Source organism: Grampus griseus (assembly GCF_964374135.1).
Source record: "Grampus griseus genome assembly, chromosome: 1".
NCBI classification, from domain to species: domain Eukaryota; kingdom Metazoa; phylum Chordata; class Mammalia; order Artiodactyla; family Delphinidae; genus Grampus; species Grampus griseus.
In genome coordinates, this window is record NC_139017.1 from 68179414 (window position 1) to 68196137 (window position 16724).

Here is a 16724-nt window from a genome sequence, read left to right on the forward strand (position 1 = left end):
CTCTGATTACAGGATTAACTCTGAGATCTTGGGACTATTTAAACCTACAAATGTTACTCCCCACCTGGTTACCAGGAGAGGCAGAGAAACAAATGAGATCAAAGGAGGCTCCATAACCTTCCCTAGATGGTTCCTGAGAGCTGTTTGCTTTTAACCTTCTATCTTTCAGATCCCAGACATTGACCCTAATGCCAAGCTGCTTCAGCCACCTGCACCTATCATGCCATTGGATACCAATTGGCCCTTATTGACTGTATCTAAAGGGTTCTTTGAAGGCTCCATTGCCAGCAAGGGTAAGTGCCCACTTCTTCCATAGCATTTTTGTTGTGTGCTTGTTTTCTGAAAAGCTGTCCTAGAGAGTACCATTAACTATTCTATCCTTTTCCTCTCTCCTTTTTTCTGTGTGATGCCTCATGCAACACTGAGATGCCAATTAAAGTTAAAGTCTTTTAAAAACTAAATAAAAGCATTATGGCATCATTAAAATTTGGAAGATAGGAGGGAAAAAGAGAGATGTTTCTTAGTCCATGGCTCTAACAACCACTGTTAACATTTTGGTGTATTTTCTTAGATTTTACCATATATGTAGTCATACTCTCCATTCTGTGTTTTATCATTCATGACATACAATCTTAAGGTATAACTCAGCTACCTCAATTCTGTCACGTGGGTATACCCACTACCACTCCCACCCTTACACTCCTGTTTTCTCGGCTATGTCTACTAGTTTGTTTCTCCCAGCTGAGAGCCTAACTAGACCCTTGGGCATTTCGTGCCCAGTCCTGCTCTTTCTTCCATATCCTCTCATCTAGCCTTTGTCCTCATGCCCTGTACACACTGTAGTGGTGGTAACTTAGCAAAGATCTCAGCAAGAAATGCCAAGAGTTGGCACCAAAGGCTGGTTAGTAAGAAATTGTTTGAGGCAGTTTTTGGTAGCAGGAAGGCCAGTTGTTTTCATCTCTCTTCTATTCCCTCTCTCTGTGAAACCTATGCTAACCAGGTTAGCATAATATAGATATCACAAAAATAAACAAAAACAGTAAGTGGACACAACATTGGCACCTGCTTCTGTAAGGATGCAACAGTTTGCCTGCAGAGGAGGCCATATCTTAGACTTAGCTGGCTGTAACCAGCTCCTCCTTTCTGTTCCTTCCCTCTGTAGGGAAGGGAGGAGCACTGGCTGCTGACATTGACATTGACACCGTTGGTACTGAGGGCTGGGGAGAGGATGCGGAGCTGCAGCTGGACGAAGGTATGCATGTTCTTCTAGGAGTGTTCTGGGCAGATGGGCTCCCTGGAGTGGGACTGGGTTGTGGGGCAGTTCTGCAGGGTGCTGGACCATAGGACCAACAAGGATCCCAGTGTTTTTCTTTCCTTTGGCTAAAATTGTGTCACTTTGAGAATCTATGTTGAGCCTGGATTTTCCTTACAGATGGGTTTGTGGAGGCTACAGAAGGTTTGGGGGATGATGCTCTTGGCAAGGGACAGGAAGAAGGAGGTGGCTGGGACGTGGAAGAAGATCTGGAGCTTCCTCCTGAGCTGGTATGTGGAATTTTCACCCTTGTAAGGTTCTCTCCATTTCTCCCTGTGGAGGCCGGTGGCCTTATCACCCCCCCAACACCTGTCCTGAGGTCCCTGAACGGGAGGGGGTCTGGATCCTCCTAGTCTGATGCTTAACTCCCATTTGAAAGAAAGAATAATAAGATTAACTAGGGTAGTGCCAGTGTCATCTTATGAAAAGGCAGCAAGCTTTTTTGCCTGATTGGCGCTTTTGGTGTATCGTTTTGTTACTGGGAAAGCTTCTCCTATTTTGAGAGTCATCTTTCACAACCACCACCCCTCTTCCCCAACAGAGGCTGGGAATAAGGTAGAGTTGTGTTTAGATTTATCAAGGCAAATTGCTTGAATGGCTTAAAAAATGACTCACTCTTTATTTTTCCCCTAGGATATACCCCCTGGTGTAGCTGGTGGGGCTGAGGATGGGTTCTTTGTGCCCCCCACTAAGGGAACCAGCCCAACTCAGGTAAGCAGGGAAACAGTCCTGTAGGGATAAGTGTTTCTGAGCTGGCTATACTTGATTAATGTGTAAAGAATATCGACACTCTTCTATTACAGATATAGAGTAGGACTGTTGGGAAGAGAAAGACCAAAATTTCACTTATCTTGGGTTTTCTGTTTCTTGTTAGATCTGGTGCAATAACTCTCAGCTTCCAGTTGATCACATCCTGGCAGGCTCTTTTGAAACAGCCATGCGGGTAAGTCTTAAAGCTACCTTGGCTTTTGTTGAGTGTGCCTTGCCTACGGTCCCAGGGGGATGATTGATTCATCTTAACCAAATGGAAATTATTATACCCACAAGGGCAGAGGTGTATATTTAACGTGGAAGTCTTTGGTCTTGCCTAAGGAAACTTGCCTCATAAGGCCTTCCTCTTACGTGCTTTCAGTCTGGCTTAGTAATCTCGTAAGGTGGATTCTTCCAGCCATCTTCCACCCATTTATAGCGTGCTTTCTGGCTCACATCAGTGAAGTGAGCACCCCTTAATGAACAGGTGTAGTTTTTGAACACTAAGCCATCTGCTATCGTAGCAATAACAAAAACAACCACAACTGCAACAGCCACTAACATTCAGTGTTGACTGTGTGCCAGGCATTATCATAAATGCTTTATGGGTATTATTAAATGAGGTAGATCCTATAATTAAATATAATTTACTGATGAGGAAACAAGTACAGAGAAGTTAAGTACCTTGCCCACTGTCAACTAGTTTTTAAGTAGCAGAGCCCAAATCTTATGTTTCTTTCCTCTTGTATTCCAGCTCCTTCATGACCAAGTAGGGGTAACCCAGTTTGGCCCCTACAAGCAACTGTTCCTGCAGACCTATGCCCGAGGCCGTACCACCTATCAGGCTCTGCCCTGCCTGCCCTCCATGTATGGCTACCCTAATCGCAATTGGTAAGGTCCCTTGCTGCTGGCTTCTCTCTGTTCCAACTTAGGGTAGATATTTCAGATGGTAACCTCAGAGACAGAATTGTCCCAGAGCTGAGGTTTCCTAGTAGGAAAAGATCTTTGGCTTGGCACTCTGTCAGGTTTGGTTTACACCTGCTGCATCCATTTCCCTAGTTTCTTTCTCAGTAGGGTGTTGTGATCATGTTGCCGGAAGAAGAGGTTAAGTCCTAGTGGGCCCCTGATCATCCTGTCTTCTTTCCCTTTCAGGAAGGATGCAGGGCTGAAGAATGGTGTACCAGCTGTGGGTCTGAAGCTTAATGACCTCATCCAACGGTTGCAACTGTGCTACCAGCTCACCACAGTGGGCAAGTTTGAGGAGGCTGTGGAAAAATTCCGTTCCATTTTACTCAGTGTGCCACTTCTTGTTGTGGACAATAAACAGGAGACTGCAGAGGTAAGAGCAGTCATAGTGTCATAGTCATACTTGTCATAGTGCTGGGCACCCCCACCTTCTTGCCTCTGTACCATGACCTTCTTTTGCCCCCTCTCCAGGCTCAGCAGCTCATCACCATTTGCCGTGAGTACATTGTGGGTTTGTCCATGGAGATAGAAAGGAAGAAGCTGCCCAAAGAGTCTCTAGAACAGCAGAAGCGCATCTGTGAGGTAAGACCTCTGGGCCTCTAAGCAGTACAGAGGCGTCTTCCCTTTTACCCACTATTAGGTCTGAATTCTTTAGGTCTCAATATGGGGAGTAAGAGAAATTTGGGCCCATTTCTGTGAGGAAAGGATATATTTCTCCACCTGTCTTCCTCATCTCATCAGCCCTCCATAACTAGGAGGCAGAAGATTTCTCTGCTTTATAGCCAGTCCTGTTTTTATTTGGTTGTTTTGCTGTGTTTCTAATGCATATGTGACCCCTTATAAATGACCTATCCCAGCTTTAGCATCAGCATGGCATGTGTTCCTCCTTCTGTCCACCAGATGGCAGCCTATTTCACCCACTCAAACCTGCAGCCAGTGCACATGATCCTGGTGCTGCGTACAGCCCTCAACCTCTTCTTCAAGCTCAAGAACTTTAAGACTGCTGCCACCTTTGCTCGGCGCCTGTTGGAACTCGGGCCCAAGCCAGAGGTGGCTCAACAGGTATATGGGAACTCCTTTAGTGAGTGTAGGGGAACTAGATCTGCTCTTACGTGGAGGGAGTCGAAGACCAAGGTCCTTGTCTCTGAAACAAAGTGCTGTATAACAGCATTCAACAAAAAGAGCCAACAAAATACCATCCTCTACTTACTGGCATGGGGACCTCCTTTTGTTCCTGGAAACTGAACTAATATCTTACTCAGACATGGCACCACTGTGAGAGTGTGACCTGCAATATGGAACAGGTCCTCTGTACCTGAAAATCAACCCAGTCCTGTCCTTAAGTTCTAGATTTCCCCTCACCACCACCACTAGCCTCCATATACATGTCCCATGACTTGTGTTTTCCAAAAGTTTTCTAGTTGTGCAGTGAAAGCCAGTTTTAACCCTTTCAGGGCTAACCCTGAGAATTCTCAGACTTAGTGGAGGAGTATGGGTCTAGATCCATGGAGCCACTTTGGGATAGAGAAGGAGAAAGCCTGATACAACAGGAATGGCAACTGTTACCCCTTCACATATGACCTATACAGAGGACGTGTTCTGTATTCATTCAGTACAATTGCATCTACATCAAAGAAACTACTAAACTATGGTGATGAGATCATTTGAGTTGTGGTGTGCAGCTTTCAGTCCTTGTAAATAAAATATTCCTTCACTCTTTTAGACCCGCAAAATCCTGTCTGCCTGTGAGAAGAACCCCACAGATGCCTACCAGCTCAATTATGACATGCACAACCCTTTTGACATCTGTGCTGCATCTTATCGGCCCATCTACCGTGGAAAGCCAGTGGAGAAATGTCCACTCAGTGGGGCCTGCTATTCGCCTGAGTTCAAGGGTCAGATCTGCAGGGTCACTACAGTAAGTACTGTCCTTGAGAAATACATCTAGAATTCTGTCTTGAGGGAAGGACCAACTAGCATGTTGGTCCTTTTTGTCTCCTGTATTTCCCCCTCACACCTTGAGGCAGTGACACTGGAGGAGGGTAGAACTTCCCACTGCTCCTTCCAGTCAGTAACAATAACAAACCACTCTACTGTGCTCATTGAGGTGTGGAGGGAGTAGGCTTTCTAGGCTTCTCACCTTCACAAATCCCTAACTTTCTTCTATTTCTTCTTCCATAGGTGACAGAGATTGGCAAAGATGTGATTGGTTTAAGGATCAGCCCTCTGCAGTTTCGCTAAGGCCTGCTTCATGTGTGTAGGGTTAAGCACCGTGTTTTCCCGCAGACAGTTAGTCTTTATATCCTTCTAACTCCTTCTTCCTCAACTACCCTTCATATTATTGATGTTTAGCTCTCTCTACCCTAAAACCTAATGTCCTTTTCTCTTCTTCTATGGCTAATCAAAATGTCTAAACCTGACCTTTTTTTTTTTTGCCTCTGAGGACCTCTCATCTCAAGGTAACTACAGTTGTGGTCACGATTGGCCTTGCCTTCCCAGCTTAGATCTTTCAAAGAACATTTGTGATGAACATTTGTGAAATAAATTCCTGCTATATTTATTCCTTCCCTCCCCACCACCTTTGTGTACTTTTTGTTAGAAAGGAATGAGATGTAATAAATAAGATAGCATCTTTTACTCAGTCATAACAAGCTGTCAGCCATCCCCGTTTTCCTTGGGCATTTAAACTCCGAGGCAGATATCCTCTGTGTGGCCAGAAACTTAAAATCTGAGAAGAAACTATTTGATTTTCCAGAAATGGACATCACTTTTTGTTGACTTGTTCTTTACAAAGATTGTTCTTGTATTTTGTTTCTCACACTAAATAAATAAATTTCTACAAGAGTTTTGTGGCTTGCCATTTGTTTCCTGGATACTGTCATATTCCTACTTACTCCATGTAGCTGCCCCATCAAAGCAGATACCTTTCCTTCAATAATTATTTTTAATTACAAAGGTAATAAATACCTATATGTTTTTTAAAGTACATATTTTTCATAGGATGTAGTGAATTGCTGTGAGAATGGTAGAAAGCAAGTAGTTCCCCTATTCCATTATTGACTGCAACCTTCCATCTATTGCTAATTATAGAGTGTATACATTGAGCACCTGCCATGTACTTGGTACTGTTCTAGATGTTTTATGTGATATATATGTGATTAATTAGTAATACATTGTATATAGTACAGCAATTACAATGGCAATACAGAATTTTGCTTGTCATGTACTAAGATTAATTCCATAGAGTGATGTACTGTGCCTTTGATTAAAATATATACTTTTTTTCATTTTAAATTCATGTTTTCAATAAACAATACATTCATATAGTTCAGAAATCAGTAAATGTAAAAAGCTATTCTGTAACATCTTCCTCCCACCTTTTTCGTCAGCCACCTAGTTCCTATCGCCTTCCCCAAAACAGGTAACTGCCATTGTTAACTTCCTTATATCCTGCCAGAGATTTTTTGATGTATAAACAAACAGTTATGAATATGTTCTTCCCTATCCCCCTGTTATACCTAAATGGAAGCATACTAATGATTTTAAGTTGCCTTGTTATTCATGGATATGTGAGTTATTTCCATTCTTTGGATATTATATACAGTGCTGCAATGAGCAACTTGAACATACATTGGACGGATGTGGAAAGTGAATCTGAGGATAAACTATAAGTGTAATTCCTGCTGTCAAAGAGGGCAGGGCTTTGTATCTTTTTAGCTTTAAAAGATACTTTCTTAAACAGAATCCCCAAATTAAGCCTGCCCTCTCAAAAATTTGCACGCTATTTTCATAACACTTTCTCAAGTTATAAACATTCTTTCTGTAACCATAGGCAAGTTGATGAAAAATTTGGCAAAATGGCAAAAATTTTCTGTAAATTTAAAATAAATTATAAAATTAATTTTGCATACCAACATAAACATTCTGAACTGAGGGATATGAAAAAAGTGGACAGTCCTCATGAAGCTTATGTAATTGGGGAAACAAAATGGATACATGTGAAATAATTAAATACCAGGAAAGAATTTGAAGTTGGTTAATAAACAGTGGACAGCCATTAAGTCCTTACTTGAGAGAGTGATATAAAGAAAATGTTGTAAAATACTGTTTTGCAACAGTGTTCACTATACGTGAAAGGTGGGAGGTGAGTAAATACTGAGATGAGGTGTTAGGCTTATCAATAGTAAAGCAAGTTTAAGAAATAGTGCAAAGGAAGAATCGTGCTTATTTTCAACTCCATCTTAATTCTTTTATTTACCATCTGATGTTTTCCTTATTAACATACTGATATTACCATATTAATGTAAAGCCAATATAAATACCTGTAATGTGTGCTTGATATAGTCATATTAGAGATTACACATGTAAGCAGTTTGGAGTTGAATGAGAAAGTTAACCTGGAATAGATGTTACAGATGTTTGGGAGAAAGAGATTAATCAGGGAAGGACCTTAGAGTCCCAAATGTAATGTTACATATTTGTAATATGAGTCCTAGAGTGGTGAAGGGTTTTGAACAAAGCAATTTAAGAGTTGGGACTGGAATTTAGGTCTTCTGACTCCAGAGTGTTTTCTCCCAAATCACAGTACTTGTGCCTGGAAGAACACAGTAGGTTTTGCACAGGTATTTTAAAAGTCTGTGCCCTGTATGTCAAGGAAAGAGTAAGTACCTAAACTGGTGCTTGACACAAGTACTCAAGTGTGTGTTTTGGAAGCTAAGGATGAAAGTCATGACATAACTTTTTTCATTTAGTGTGATTTCTCCCTTTTAAACTTTATGGTACTTTATCCTTACTTCTTATAAGACACTTAACCTTGTGCCATACTTACTGTGTGTATGTCTAATCCTACCTCCAGCCTAATCCCCAGTCAACTACCTTACAGCAAGGGCTGGTCCTGATTTCTCTCTCTGCCCTCCACTGTGCCCAGCATAGGATATTAAACAACAGCAGATGCCTTCCAAGGGCTGAGATAGGTTTGTCAGGCAGTTGATGCATTCTCACAGATCTGAATAGCACAATTCCAGAGGAGGGAAGGGATGTCTGGAGTTGTCTATCTGAGTGTCCTCCAACTACACTCGACTGAGTTCTGCGAAGAGAAAAGGAGATAGGTCAGGGAAGGCAGGTCTATTACCACTACATTCCAGTTGCCTCCTTGCTTAGTCCAAGGTCCAAGAGTCGCTTTTTCTGACTGATTTAATTAACCAACATTGAGTTCTAAGTTATTGGCACTGTGACAGTTTTAATGAGGTGCAGGGAAATCAGAGATATCCACTAGATTCTGCAGAGAAACATGCCTCATCAGGGCCTGGGAAAGCAAAGAGCAGCGAATGAGTGCCCAAGTTTTAGTCCCTAGCTTAGGAGCTGGGGATGCAGCAGTGAACACGACAGATGAAAATCCTTGCTATCATGGTGCTTAAATTCCAAGGGGCTTGAGAGGAGATAACGATAAATAAATAAAATATATAGTATGTCAGATAGTGGTAAGTGTTGAGAAAAATAAAGAGGAAAAGTGGATAGGAAGTGTATATGTGTGTGTGGGAGGGGTTGCAATTGTACTTAGTGAGGCCAAATAAGGCATTTCAGAGAAGATGACGTTTGAGTAAAATACTGAGGGAAGTGAGAGGAAACTAGCATGTTGGGTATGCCGTTAACTATCGTTATTGATTACACATGCACAGCTTCTGGTTGTTCGTAGGCAGTTTGTCCCAATTTGGCCTACCCACAGTTCAGGAAGAAATAATAAGCCAGGTAATGCGGGCAGTTGAAAGAAAGGAGGCCAAGCCAGTAAGAAACCTGGCAGAAGGTAACAATAAATTCCCCTCTGTTGGTTCTACGTCCCTAGAGAAAGAGTGGAAGAAAAAAAAAAAAAAGAATCGAAGCTTCCTGTCCCTTTAAAAATGGCGGCCCGGCACGGGCCAACAATGCCATTGGCTGCACGAGGCAGAGGGGGAGGGCGCGGGGGGTGGGGCGCAGAGTCCTGCCTCCTACGGCACGGCGGAGGTGGCAAGATGGCCGCGGCCGAGGAGGATGGTGGTGTTGGGGCTGAAGCCGACCGGGAATTGGAAGAGCTTCTGGAAAGTAAGAACCCGTAATGGGAAAGGCCCGAAGGGGGCGGGTGTAAGGATCCCTTCAGGGGGTTAGGTGAACCTGAGGTATTTGGGGCGGAGCAGGAGAGGTTCTCCAAAGGTTGGTCGGCGGCGGAGAGTCTGCGACCCCCGAGATAATCTCTGGGTCACCTTCTCTTTCGCGGCGGGAGCTGAGGAGCTCGCTTTGGGTCCCTGAGCGGCCCAGACTGTTGATTTCCTTGCTGGAGGGGAAACTAACCCAGAGGACGATGTTTCACGATCCCACTCCAAACTCCCCTTACTTTTTAGATTAGTAAGTTCTTAAAGTCTGACTTTCTCCCCGCCGGCAGCAGCCTTCGGTCCTCGGTGGGCCGCGAACCGGACATCCCCGGATCGCTCCCATTAACTCTTAGCGAGCCCGAAGTGCGTCCTTCTGTGCACTGTCCTGTTCTCCTTAACACAGAAGACACGCCTTTCCTTCTCCCAGTCCTTTCACCTTTCTCTCACCAGGCCCCTTTCCAGTTCTTTCATCATGTCAGAGCTCAAACACACTCCCTTCCCATTATTTTGAAAAACAGGGTGAGACGGCCTCTGGGGAAGACAATTCACCCTCTTAAAAGAGGGTGGCTGTACTTTTCCTCCTTAGCCCTGTTTCTTGCCCAGAGTGGGGCCGCTGCCCTCCCCTTACACTTACAGTCTGGCAAGCAGAATGGTGGTGAGGACAGAGGCTTTTCAGGGAAGAGGTGAATATTTTTTTGTTTCTTGCTCAGTCACAGACAGAGTGGGCAGGCGGAAAGATGAACAGAAATTGTGAGAAGTGCTAAGTGACTGTGAGTCTGCAGAGAGGAGGCCAGAGGGAGCTCTAAGAGCTTTGGGGAGGGAGAGTGAAACTGGAAGATAAGGGAGTTCAGTGCCCTCCCATGGAGTGTAATATGGAGTCCCTCAGTTCATACTAGTACCAGGACCCATGGGGAGCTAGGTGAAACATCTTGTGGCTTCAGCTTTCTTGCCAAAGATGATTCCCTTTAGGGCTCCAGAATGAGTTCAGGGGGTTAAGGACATTTGTGTTCTCTGCTCCCCTTGGATATCTGTATGGGATTTCTAGGAAGGAACTGTATAGATGGAGATGTCTCTGCAGAAGTTTTAACTCTCTCCTCCCAGCTCTGAGAGAGATGCTTGTTCCACCTTAAGAGATTTCTTCCCCTTTGATGACAATAAATTAGGTAATGGGGTGGGAAGTGGGAGGCTTATTGAGGGGTGGGTCAGGAAAGGGAGACTCAAAAAAGAGAAAATTTAGGAAAGTTGACAGTTTGAAAGATTGTCCTCTTAATGCTTTGCCCAGAAACTCCCCAGCCTTGCATCCTCATCCATCCCCGAATACACGCCGTGTTTCTTGTTTCTGAAGGTGCTCTTGATGATTTTGATAAGGCCAAACCCTCTCCAGCACCCCCTCCTACCGCCACAGCCCCTGATGCTTCGGGGTCCCAGAAGAGATCGCCGGGAGACACTGCCAAAGTATACGTTCCACCCACTTAAGGGATGGGGGGGCGGGCAGTGGGCATGCAGCTCTGAGCAGAGGTTGGGCAGGCCCCTGTAGGCCAGAGGGGAGGTGGGGGAGGTGCCTTGGCCTCACATTGCTGAGTGCTCTTGCAGGCCTCAGTCCTTGTGAAACAGGGACTTCAGATTGAGTAGAGGGATCTCAAGGAAGTTCTTTAAGAAAAGAGCAGATTTAAATGGTTGGATTGGGAGTGACACTCCATACCGTTCCCTCAGTGGCCAGATACCTTTTTGCTGCTCTTAGTAAGAGAGGTAGTCAGAATGTCCAGTGAAGGTGGGTAGGAGGGAAGCACTGCATTTCCCAGAGCCACTGCCTGTGACTTTTGTCAGAGGCCTTGTGCAGTGGAGTGCCAAGTAAGAGATGCACTTAGGCCACGTTCTCCCCTGCAGGATGCCCTCTTCGCCTCCCAAGAGAAGTTTTTCCAGGAACTGTTTGACAGCGAGCTGGCTTCCCAAGCCACTGCAGAGTTCGAGAAAGCAATGAAGGAGTTGGCTGAGGAAGAGCCGCACCTGGTAGAACAGTTCCAAAAGCTCTCAGAGGCTGCTGGGAGAGTAGGTGAGGAGGGGACCCCAGACAACTGAACATGTCTGAGCAAACCTCCTAGGTCATTGTTGCTTGAGGACACCAAACTTTGTAAAGTTGACAGCAATTATGATACCACTGCCATGGGATGGGGGAGGAGATGGGAGGAGGCATGAGACCCTGTTTAATGAAAAGCATGAGATAAGTTGGAAAGTAACAGAAAAGATTATTAAAAAGTGACCATTTTAAGGGTCACAGTGTTAATGTGGGTGTCATTGTGGAGAACAAACTGACACACAGTTCATGTAGTTTTATGAAAATAACTATGAAGATAACCATAGAGTATTCAAAGATGTGGAGTGCTAGTGATTCCCTAATAAATGCTCCATATCCAAGCTGGTAACCAGGTCAGTCTAGGCAAGCAAACAGTTAAAATCCTAAATGACCTTGGCTCTTTTCATCTCTCCTAGGCAGTGATGCGACTTCCCAACAAGAATTCACTTCTTGCCTAAAGGAGACATTAAGTGGACTAGCCAAGAATGCCACTGACCTTCAGGTGAGGGGGAAGAGATAGGGAACCACAGGGGGCCCACTCCTAGACACTTCACCAGCAGAGTCTCAAAAGGCAGACTTTTGGGTATCATCTCAAGTCTGTCCCTGCCTGACTACTTTGCTACAGGCAAGTTTAAATAGTTCTTTCCCACCTGAAAGGTTGGTGAGCATCCCAAGAAGGTAGTATACTTGCTCACCTCCCTTCTGTCCTTTCTAGAACTCTGGCATGTCAGAAGAGGAGCTGACCAAGGCCATGGAAGGGCTGGGCATGGACGAAGGAGATGGGGAAGGGACCATCCTCCCCATCATGCAGAGTATCATGCAGAACCTCCTGTCCAAGGATGTGCTGTACCCGTCACTGAAGGAGATCACAGAAAAGGTTTGTGAACTTCTATTTATGCTTTTCCTCTTTGTTCCCCATTGTATCAGCTCCTGTGAGCTGCTTTGTCTATTTAGAGCCTGCAGAGATAGAGTAACTCAAGTGTACAGGTTCATCTATTTTTTTCTCCTTTATTTATTTGGAGGGGGAGAGTTAGGGAGGAGTTGCATCTCCAAGAGAATAAAGCTACCATACTGAGGATGTTTAAGGTAGAAGGGGAAATCCTTCAGCTCTAGTTTTCTGTAAATTGGTCTAAGTCTCTGTTGTTGTCTGATAAACCTTTCTTGCATTTCCAACTTCATTAATTTCTCCAATAAGGTTTCACTGAGGATTTACTGGCTTTATGCTGTTAACAATTTTTAAGAGTAGTTTAAATGATGGTCTCTGCCATCACAGAGCTTATAGTGTCACTGAAGAGATTTTTAAAGGTTGTTAAAACAAACAAAAAAGAAGGGATATGTGACAAAGATCATATGTGGCCCTTAAAGCCTCAAATATTTACTATCTGGCTCTTCACAGAAATGTTTACTGTCCTCTGGTGACCGTAAATGCTAGCACAGCCAGGTGATCTGATTGAAGTGAGTGCTACTTCTCATGCTGAACTCGCTGATTTAGCTTTTCCTTCTCCTATGTTCCTGTCCCCTTCATGTTTTACTCTTCCTCATATTTTATTGCCCTTACTTATTCATTGTTCACTTACTTCCTCCCCACCCATTCTCTCTTTGCTTAGTATCCAGAATGGTTGCAGACTCACCGAGAATCTCTACCTCCAGAGCAGTTTGAAAAATATCAGGAACAACACAGTGTCATGGGCAAAATATGTGAGCAGTTTGAGGCAGAAACCCCCACAGATAGTGAGGCCACTCAAAAGGCTCGTTTTGAGGTGGTGCTGGATCTCATGCAGCAGGTAAGGCCTCCTCTTGCCGTCTGCCCGCTGCTGCTATCTGCTTCCGTGTTCAGTGGAGGAGGTGTCCTGGAAGGATGCCTCCCTGCCCAGCCAAGGTGGAGGAGGGAACACAGGAGAGGCCACATAGCATGGTCTTATCTCTTGTTCCTCTTTCCTTATTTTCCAGCTACAGGATTTGGGCCATCCTCCAAAAGAGCTTGCTGGGGAGATGGTGAGTATACCTTCTCATATACTTTAATCTTAGCCCCGGTTTCCAGTATTTTGTAACCTTTAATGATTTCACCTAAGGTGATAATTGTGGCTGCTGGGGATGGACCTTCAAAAGCTCTAACTTTCTGAAATAGGAGGAGTTATCTGAGTCCCTTCATCTCTTCTCCAGCCTCCTGGCCTCAACTTTGACCTGGATGCCCTCAATCTCTCGGGCCCACCAGGTGCCAATGGCGAACAGTGTCTGATCATGTGAAACACAACATGCTTTCTTCCCTGATTCCCAGCCGTGGGGGAACGTCTGGAGTCAGCAGAACCACTGGGAGCTGAGGCAGGAGTGTCGTCTACAGGAGTGGTCTGCCCACTGCCATCTGTCATCCCACCCAAGATTGTGCCATACCAGCGGAGGCTTTTTCTCTGTCTTTCTAGGAATAAGGCCTGTTCTGCAGATCATTTCTGTGAACCCTTTCCATTGTGGTTTCTGCTGCTAGCAAAGGCCCAGCTACCTACCAGGTGAAGGAAGGTGTCCCTTTTGGGGCATGCACCTTCTTTCCTCTCCCAAAATAATGTTATACAGGGCCACACTGAGTTACTTTTGTACCCAGGGTCTTCGTGCCTTGTGTCTACTCCCTGTCTTGGACCTGGGGAGCAGGGACAGAGTCCTAGGACTCTATATTTCTATAGTTCTCTTGGGCAGCACCTGTGGGAATGAATGGGGAGAAACTTAGCCTAGGCTGGGGGTTTAGGTCTGTCACCACACCCTCTTGCCTTCAGACTGTCCTGAATTCTCTGAAGGGAAAGTAAGTGGGGGGGCTTTTGCATAAAAATGCTACTCTTTCACAGTAGGTTGAAAGAGAAGCCCTGGGATTCTCCTCTCTCCAGGTACAGAGTCCTCAATTGCCTGTTCCAGCCTGAGAACTCAAGTAGCTGCCCTGTTCTTTCTATAATGCTATGTGATCTGGGTGAACTCAGCCCTTGACCTTCCTTTACCCCCTGCCTCTCCTCTCATCTCTCTATTTTAAATACCTCTTTATTCCAACCCTTCTCTGAGCCCAAACTGTGACAAAGAAGGGCCCATCCTGTTTCCCCTCATCTAGTCCATCCACCACCCTCACTGGCCCCCCTATCTCCCTGGCAAATGTATATAATTATAGTGTCAGGTCTAGGAAATGAATTACTGTTCTTCCCCAGATACATTTTGGCTTATTTGAGACATCTGATTCCTTTGAATCCTGTTCATTGATTCAGGGAGGTAGCTTGGGAAAGGGGGGGTGGGATGCAGCCTGGGTCCTTTTTCCTGACTAATAAATATTCTGAGTGAGGGATTGAGCCTGTTTTTCATCCAAGTCTTTTCCTAATCTTCCTCAGCTTCTCTAAGCTGCCATGTGAGGAATGTTAGCATAACATTGCATTACTGGGTTCTACCACCACTTCCCTTCCCCAGCTCAGTCTGCACCTCAGTTGGCAAAGGAGACTGAATGGCCATCTTTCCTCATTTTCTCTGAATATTTCAATTTGGGAAGCCCTTCGATTGGTATTGTATTTTAACATTTCACAGTATTATTATTAATGTTAGTAATATATTGTTAACATGTTTACTAAATTATTTTTCTTTGAGCTGACCTTGCTTTTCTCTGTGGGAACCAGTGAATCTGTAGACCTTGGCTGCCACATATTGGTGGATACTCTGATCAGACCAGCTGGCTGTCCTGGTTCAGCACTGAGAAAATAACTTCCAGAGCAAATTTGTGGCACTTTGAGCTCCTGACATGTCACTTTCCCTTGGATTAAGACTTTTCACCCCTTAATATCCCACACATTCTGTGGTATTGGCGAGGAAGGAAATGTTCTTAAGGCCTGAGGTTGTTTGGGAAGGTCCAGCTACTGTACCTTAAAGTACAGAAGAGCCCGGGTCTGAATCTGAGACTCGACTCCTCTGCAAGAGATGGGAAAGTGCAGGCAGAGTTGTGATGATGGTCACAGGACGTGAATGGCCAAAATTCTCTCCTTATAACTAGCAAAAACTGGATGAGGAAAGAGAAAAAGGAGGGAAGAACGAAAGGGCCTTGCACCTTGAGCTATGTGCCAGTTTTCCTTTACACATTCTCACTTCTGCTGGCCTGGCCAGGGCTTACGCCAGGAACCTAAACAGATGCCACCTTAGTTTTGTTCCCAGGCCATTCATTTTCATTTTGATTTTGATTGAACATGAACAAATTGACCTCAGGTTACTCTCTGTTCCAAAAATACTATTTGAATTATTCTAGGACTTGTGGAAAGATGGAGCGGTCCTTCTCAAACTGTGGTAAAGGACCAGGTTTTTTGTTTTATAAGTATCCTGTCCTTTGTCCACCAATATGTGTTCCATATGTGCAGTTCACACTGTGGGCTACCCACCACACAAGTTTGACAACACCAAACTGACAGACCTCTTCCACAGGATAAGGCCACTGATGATGCATTTGGATATTATAGCAGTCAAAATGCTAGGGACTTCCCTGGCAATCCAGTGGTTAGGACTCCGAGCTTCCACTGCAGGGGTCATGGATGGGTTCGATCCCTGGTTGGGGAACTAAGATCCGCATGCCCCATGACGCGGCCAAATAAATAAATAAATAAAAATAAAAAACAAAATGCTAAAAGGTTTCTGAACACATTTAATTTCTAACTCATTCTTGTCGCAGACTGGTGAAAAACTGTTCACAGACCAGTACAAATTTCCAACCACCTGAGTAGCACTGCTCTAGGGCCCTCCTCAGTCTCTCCACAGTTGCATCAGCCAAAGGGATACATTTCTATACTTGTTCCATGTGAGGGTTGCTTCTACTGAACCTTTTCTTCAGCAAGAATGTGTCGCTATAAGGACGTTTCTAGTATTTTTCTAGCCTTCCTTTGCTGCTTAAAATAACCATCACAAAGCTTAGGTTTAAGCTGTAAAGTGTTTATGCTGCTCTCAAACTTTAAAGGAAGTGCCCCTTTGTTCCAAAATTCTGTACATTAGAAAACAAATTTGTAATTGTTTGGATGGTTTAATTAAGAATCAAGTTAGTACTGTGATAATTATGTTCCTATGATTCTGGAACATCCTGGCAGGGGCCCCATGAGGTGCTTATAATGTGCTGTTGAGATGGCTTTTTGGGAGCTTGGGAGAAACGATGGCCCACAGTAAATGAAGTAGAGATGACAGACCATATGAAAAATGATCAAAAGGCTTAGAGGAAGTGTGCATGCAAGAATGAATGTATATTTCACTGGAAAACCCACCTGCTGACTATGTTTCTCAGGAAGGCCTCAGGAAAATTTTGTATAAAAGAAAGGCACTAATGAAGGGGTCACCAGCATGTTTGAGAAGTTAAGAAGTGGTTGTCTCTGTGGGTGGAGGCTGATGGAAGAGGATGTTTAAGAACTGGTTTCCTTGGTAGTGGTGGGGCTAATAGGATCCTAGCATTTGGCCCTGATAGCAGAGGCCAAATGGCAACACCTAACTCTCAGAAGCAGGGTGGGTG

General features: G+C 44.5%; 2 protein-coding genes across 4 annotated transcripts in view; both read left to right on the forward strand.

Annotated features, from left to right (window-relative positions):
• Window positions 1–5870, forward strand: part of COPA (COPI coat complex subunit alpha) — a 50500-nt gene extending 44630 nt beyond the window's left edge. For both annotated transcript variants that reach the window (XM_082656635.1, XM_082656636.1), the window contains exons 23-33: window positions 170–293; window positions 1163–1252; window positions 1433–1542; window positions 1946–2023; window positions 2187–2255; window positions 2817–2953; window positions 3215–3401; window positions 3500–3610; window positions 3929–4090; window positions 4752–4946; window positions 5210–5870. In XM_082656635.1, the coding sequence (XP_082512761.1) occupies window positions 170–293; window positions 1163–1252; window positions 1433–1542; window positions 1946–2023; window positions 2187–2255; window positions 2817–2953; window positions 3215–3401; window positions 3500–3610; window positions 3929–4090; window positions 4752–4946; window positions 5210–5269 (1323 nt within the window). In that variant the 3' untranslated portion in view covers window positions 5270–5870. The remainder of the gene's footprint in view (window positions 1–169; window positions 294–1162; window positions 1253–1432; window positions 1543–1945; window positions 2024–2186; window positions 2256–2816; window positions 2954–3214; window positions 3402–3499; window positions 3611–3928; window positions 4091–4751; window positions 4947–5209) is intronic.
• Window positions 5871–8999: 3129 nt separating this feature from the next.
• PEX19 (peroxisomal biogenesis factor 19) lies at window positions 9000–15860 on the forward strand. Of its 2 annotated transcripts, none has more exons than XM_082660753.1 (8): window positions 9000–9106; window positions 10499–10608; window positions 11041–11206; window positions 11644–11729; window positions 11943–12104; window positions 12835–13011; window positions 13178–13222; window positions 13391–15860. In XM_082660753.1, the coding sequence occupies exons 1-8, from the start codon at window positions 9037–9039 to the stop codon at window positions 13472–13474; spliced, it is 900 nt and encodes a 299-aa protein (XP_082516879.1). In that variant the 5' UTR covers window positions 9000–9036; the 3' UTR covers window positions 13475–15860. The 2 variants fall into 2 exon arrangements, with proteins under 2 accessions (XP_082516879.1, XP_082516880.1); XM_082660754.1 differs by having other exon boundaries at window positions 13443–15860.
• Window positions 15861–16724: the final 864 nt, after the last annotated feature.

Bases quoted from the DNA above. Each gene is read 5' to 3' on its own strand.
- PEX19 (XM_082660753.1), top strand. From the start codon at position 9,037: ATGGCCGCGGCCGAGGAGGATGGTGGTGTTGGGGCTGAAGCCGACCGG. The intron at 9,107-10,498 runs GTAAGAACCCGT...TTGTTTCTGAAG, and splicing joins ATTGGAAGAGCTTCTGGAAA to GTGCTCTTGATGATTTTGAT. The intron at 10,609-11,040 runs GTATACGTTCCA...TCTCCCCTGCAG, and splicing joins CGCCGGGAGACACTGCCAAA to GATGCCCTCTTCGCCTCCCA.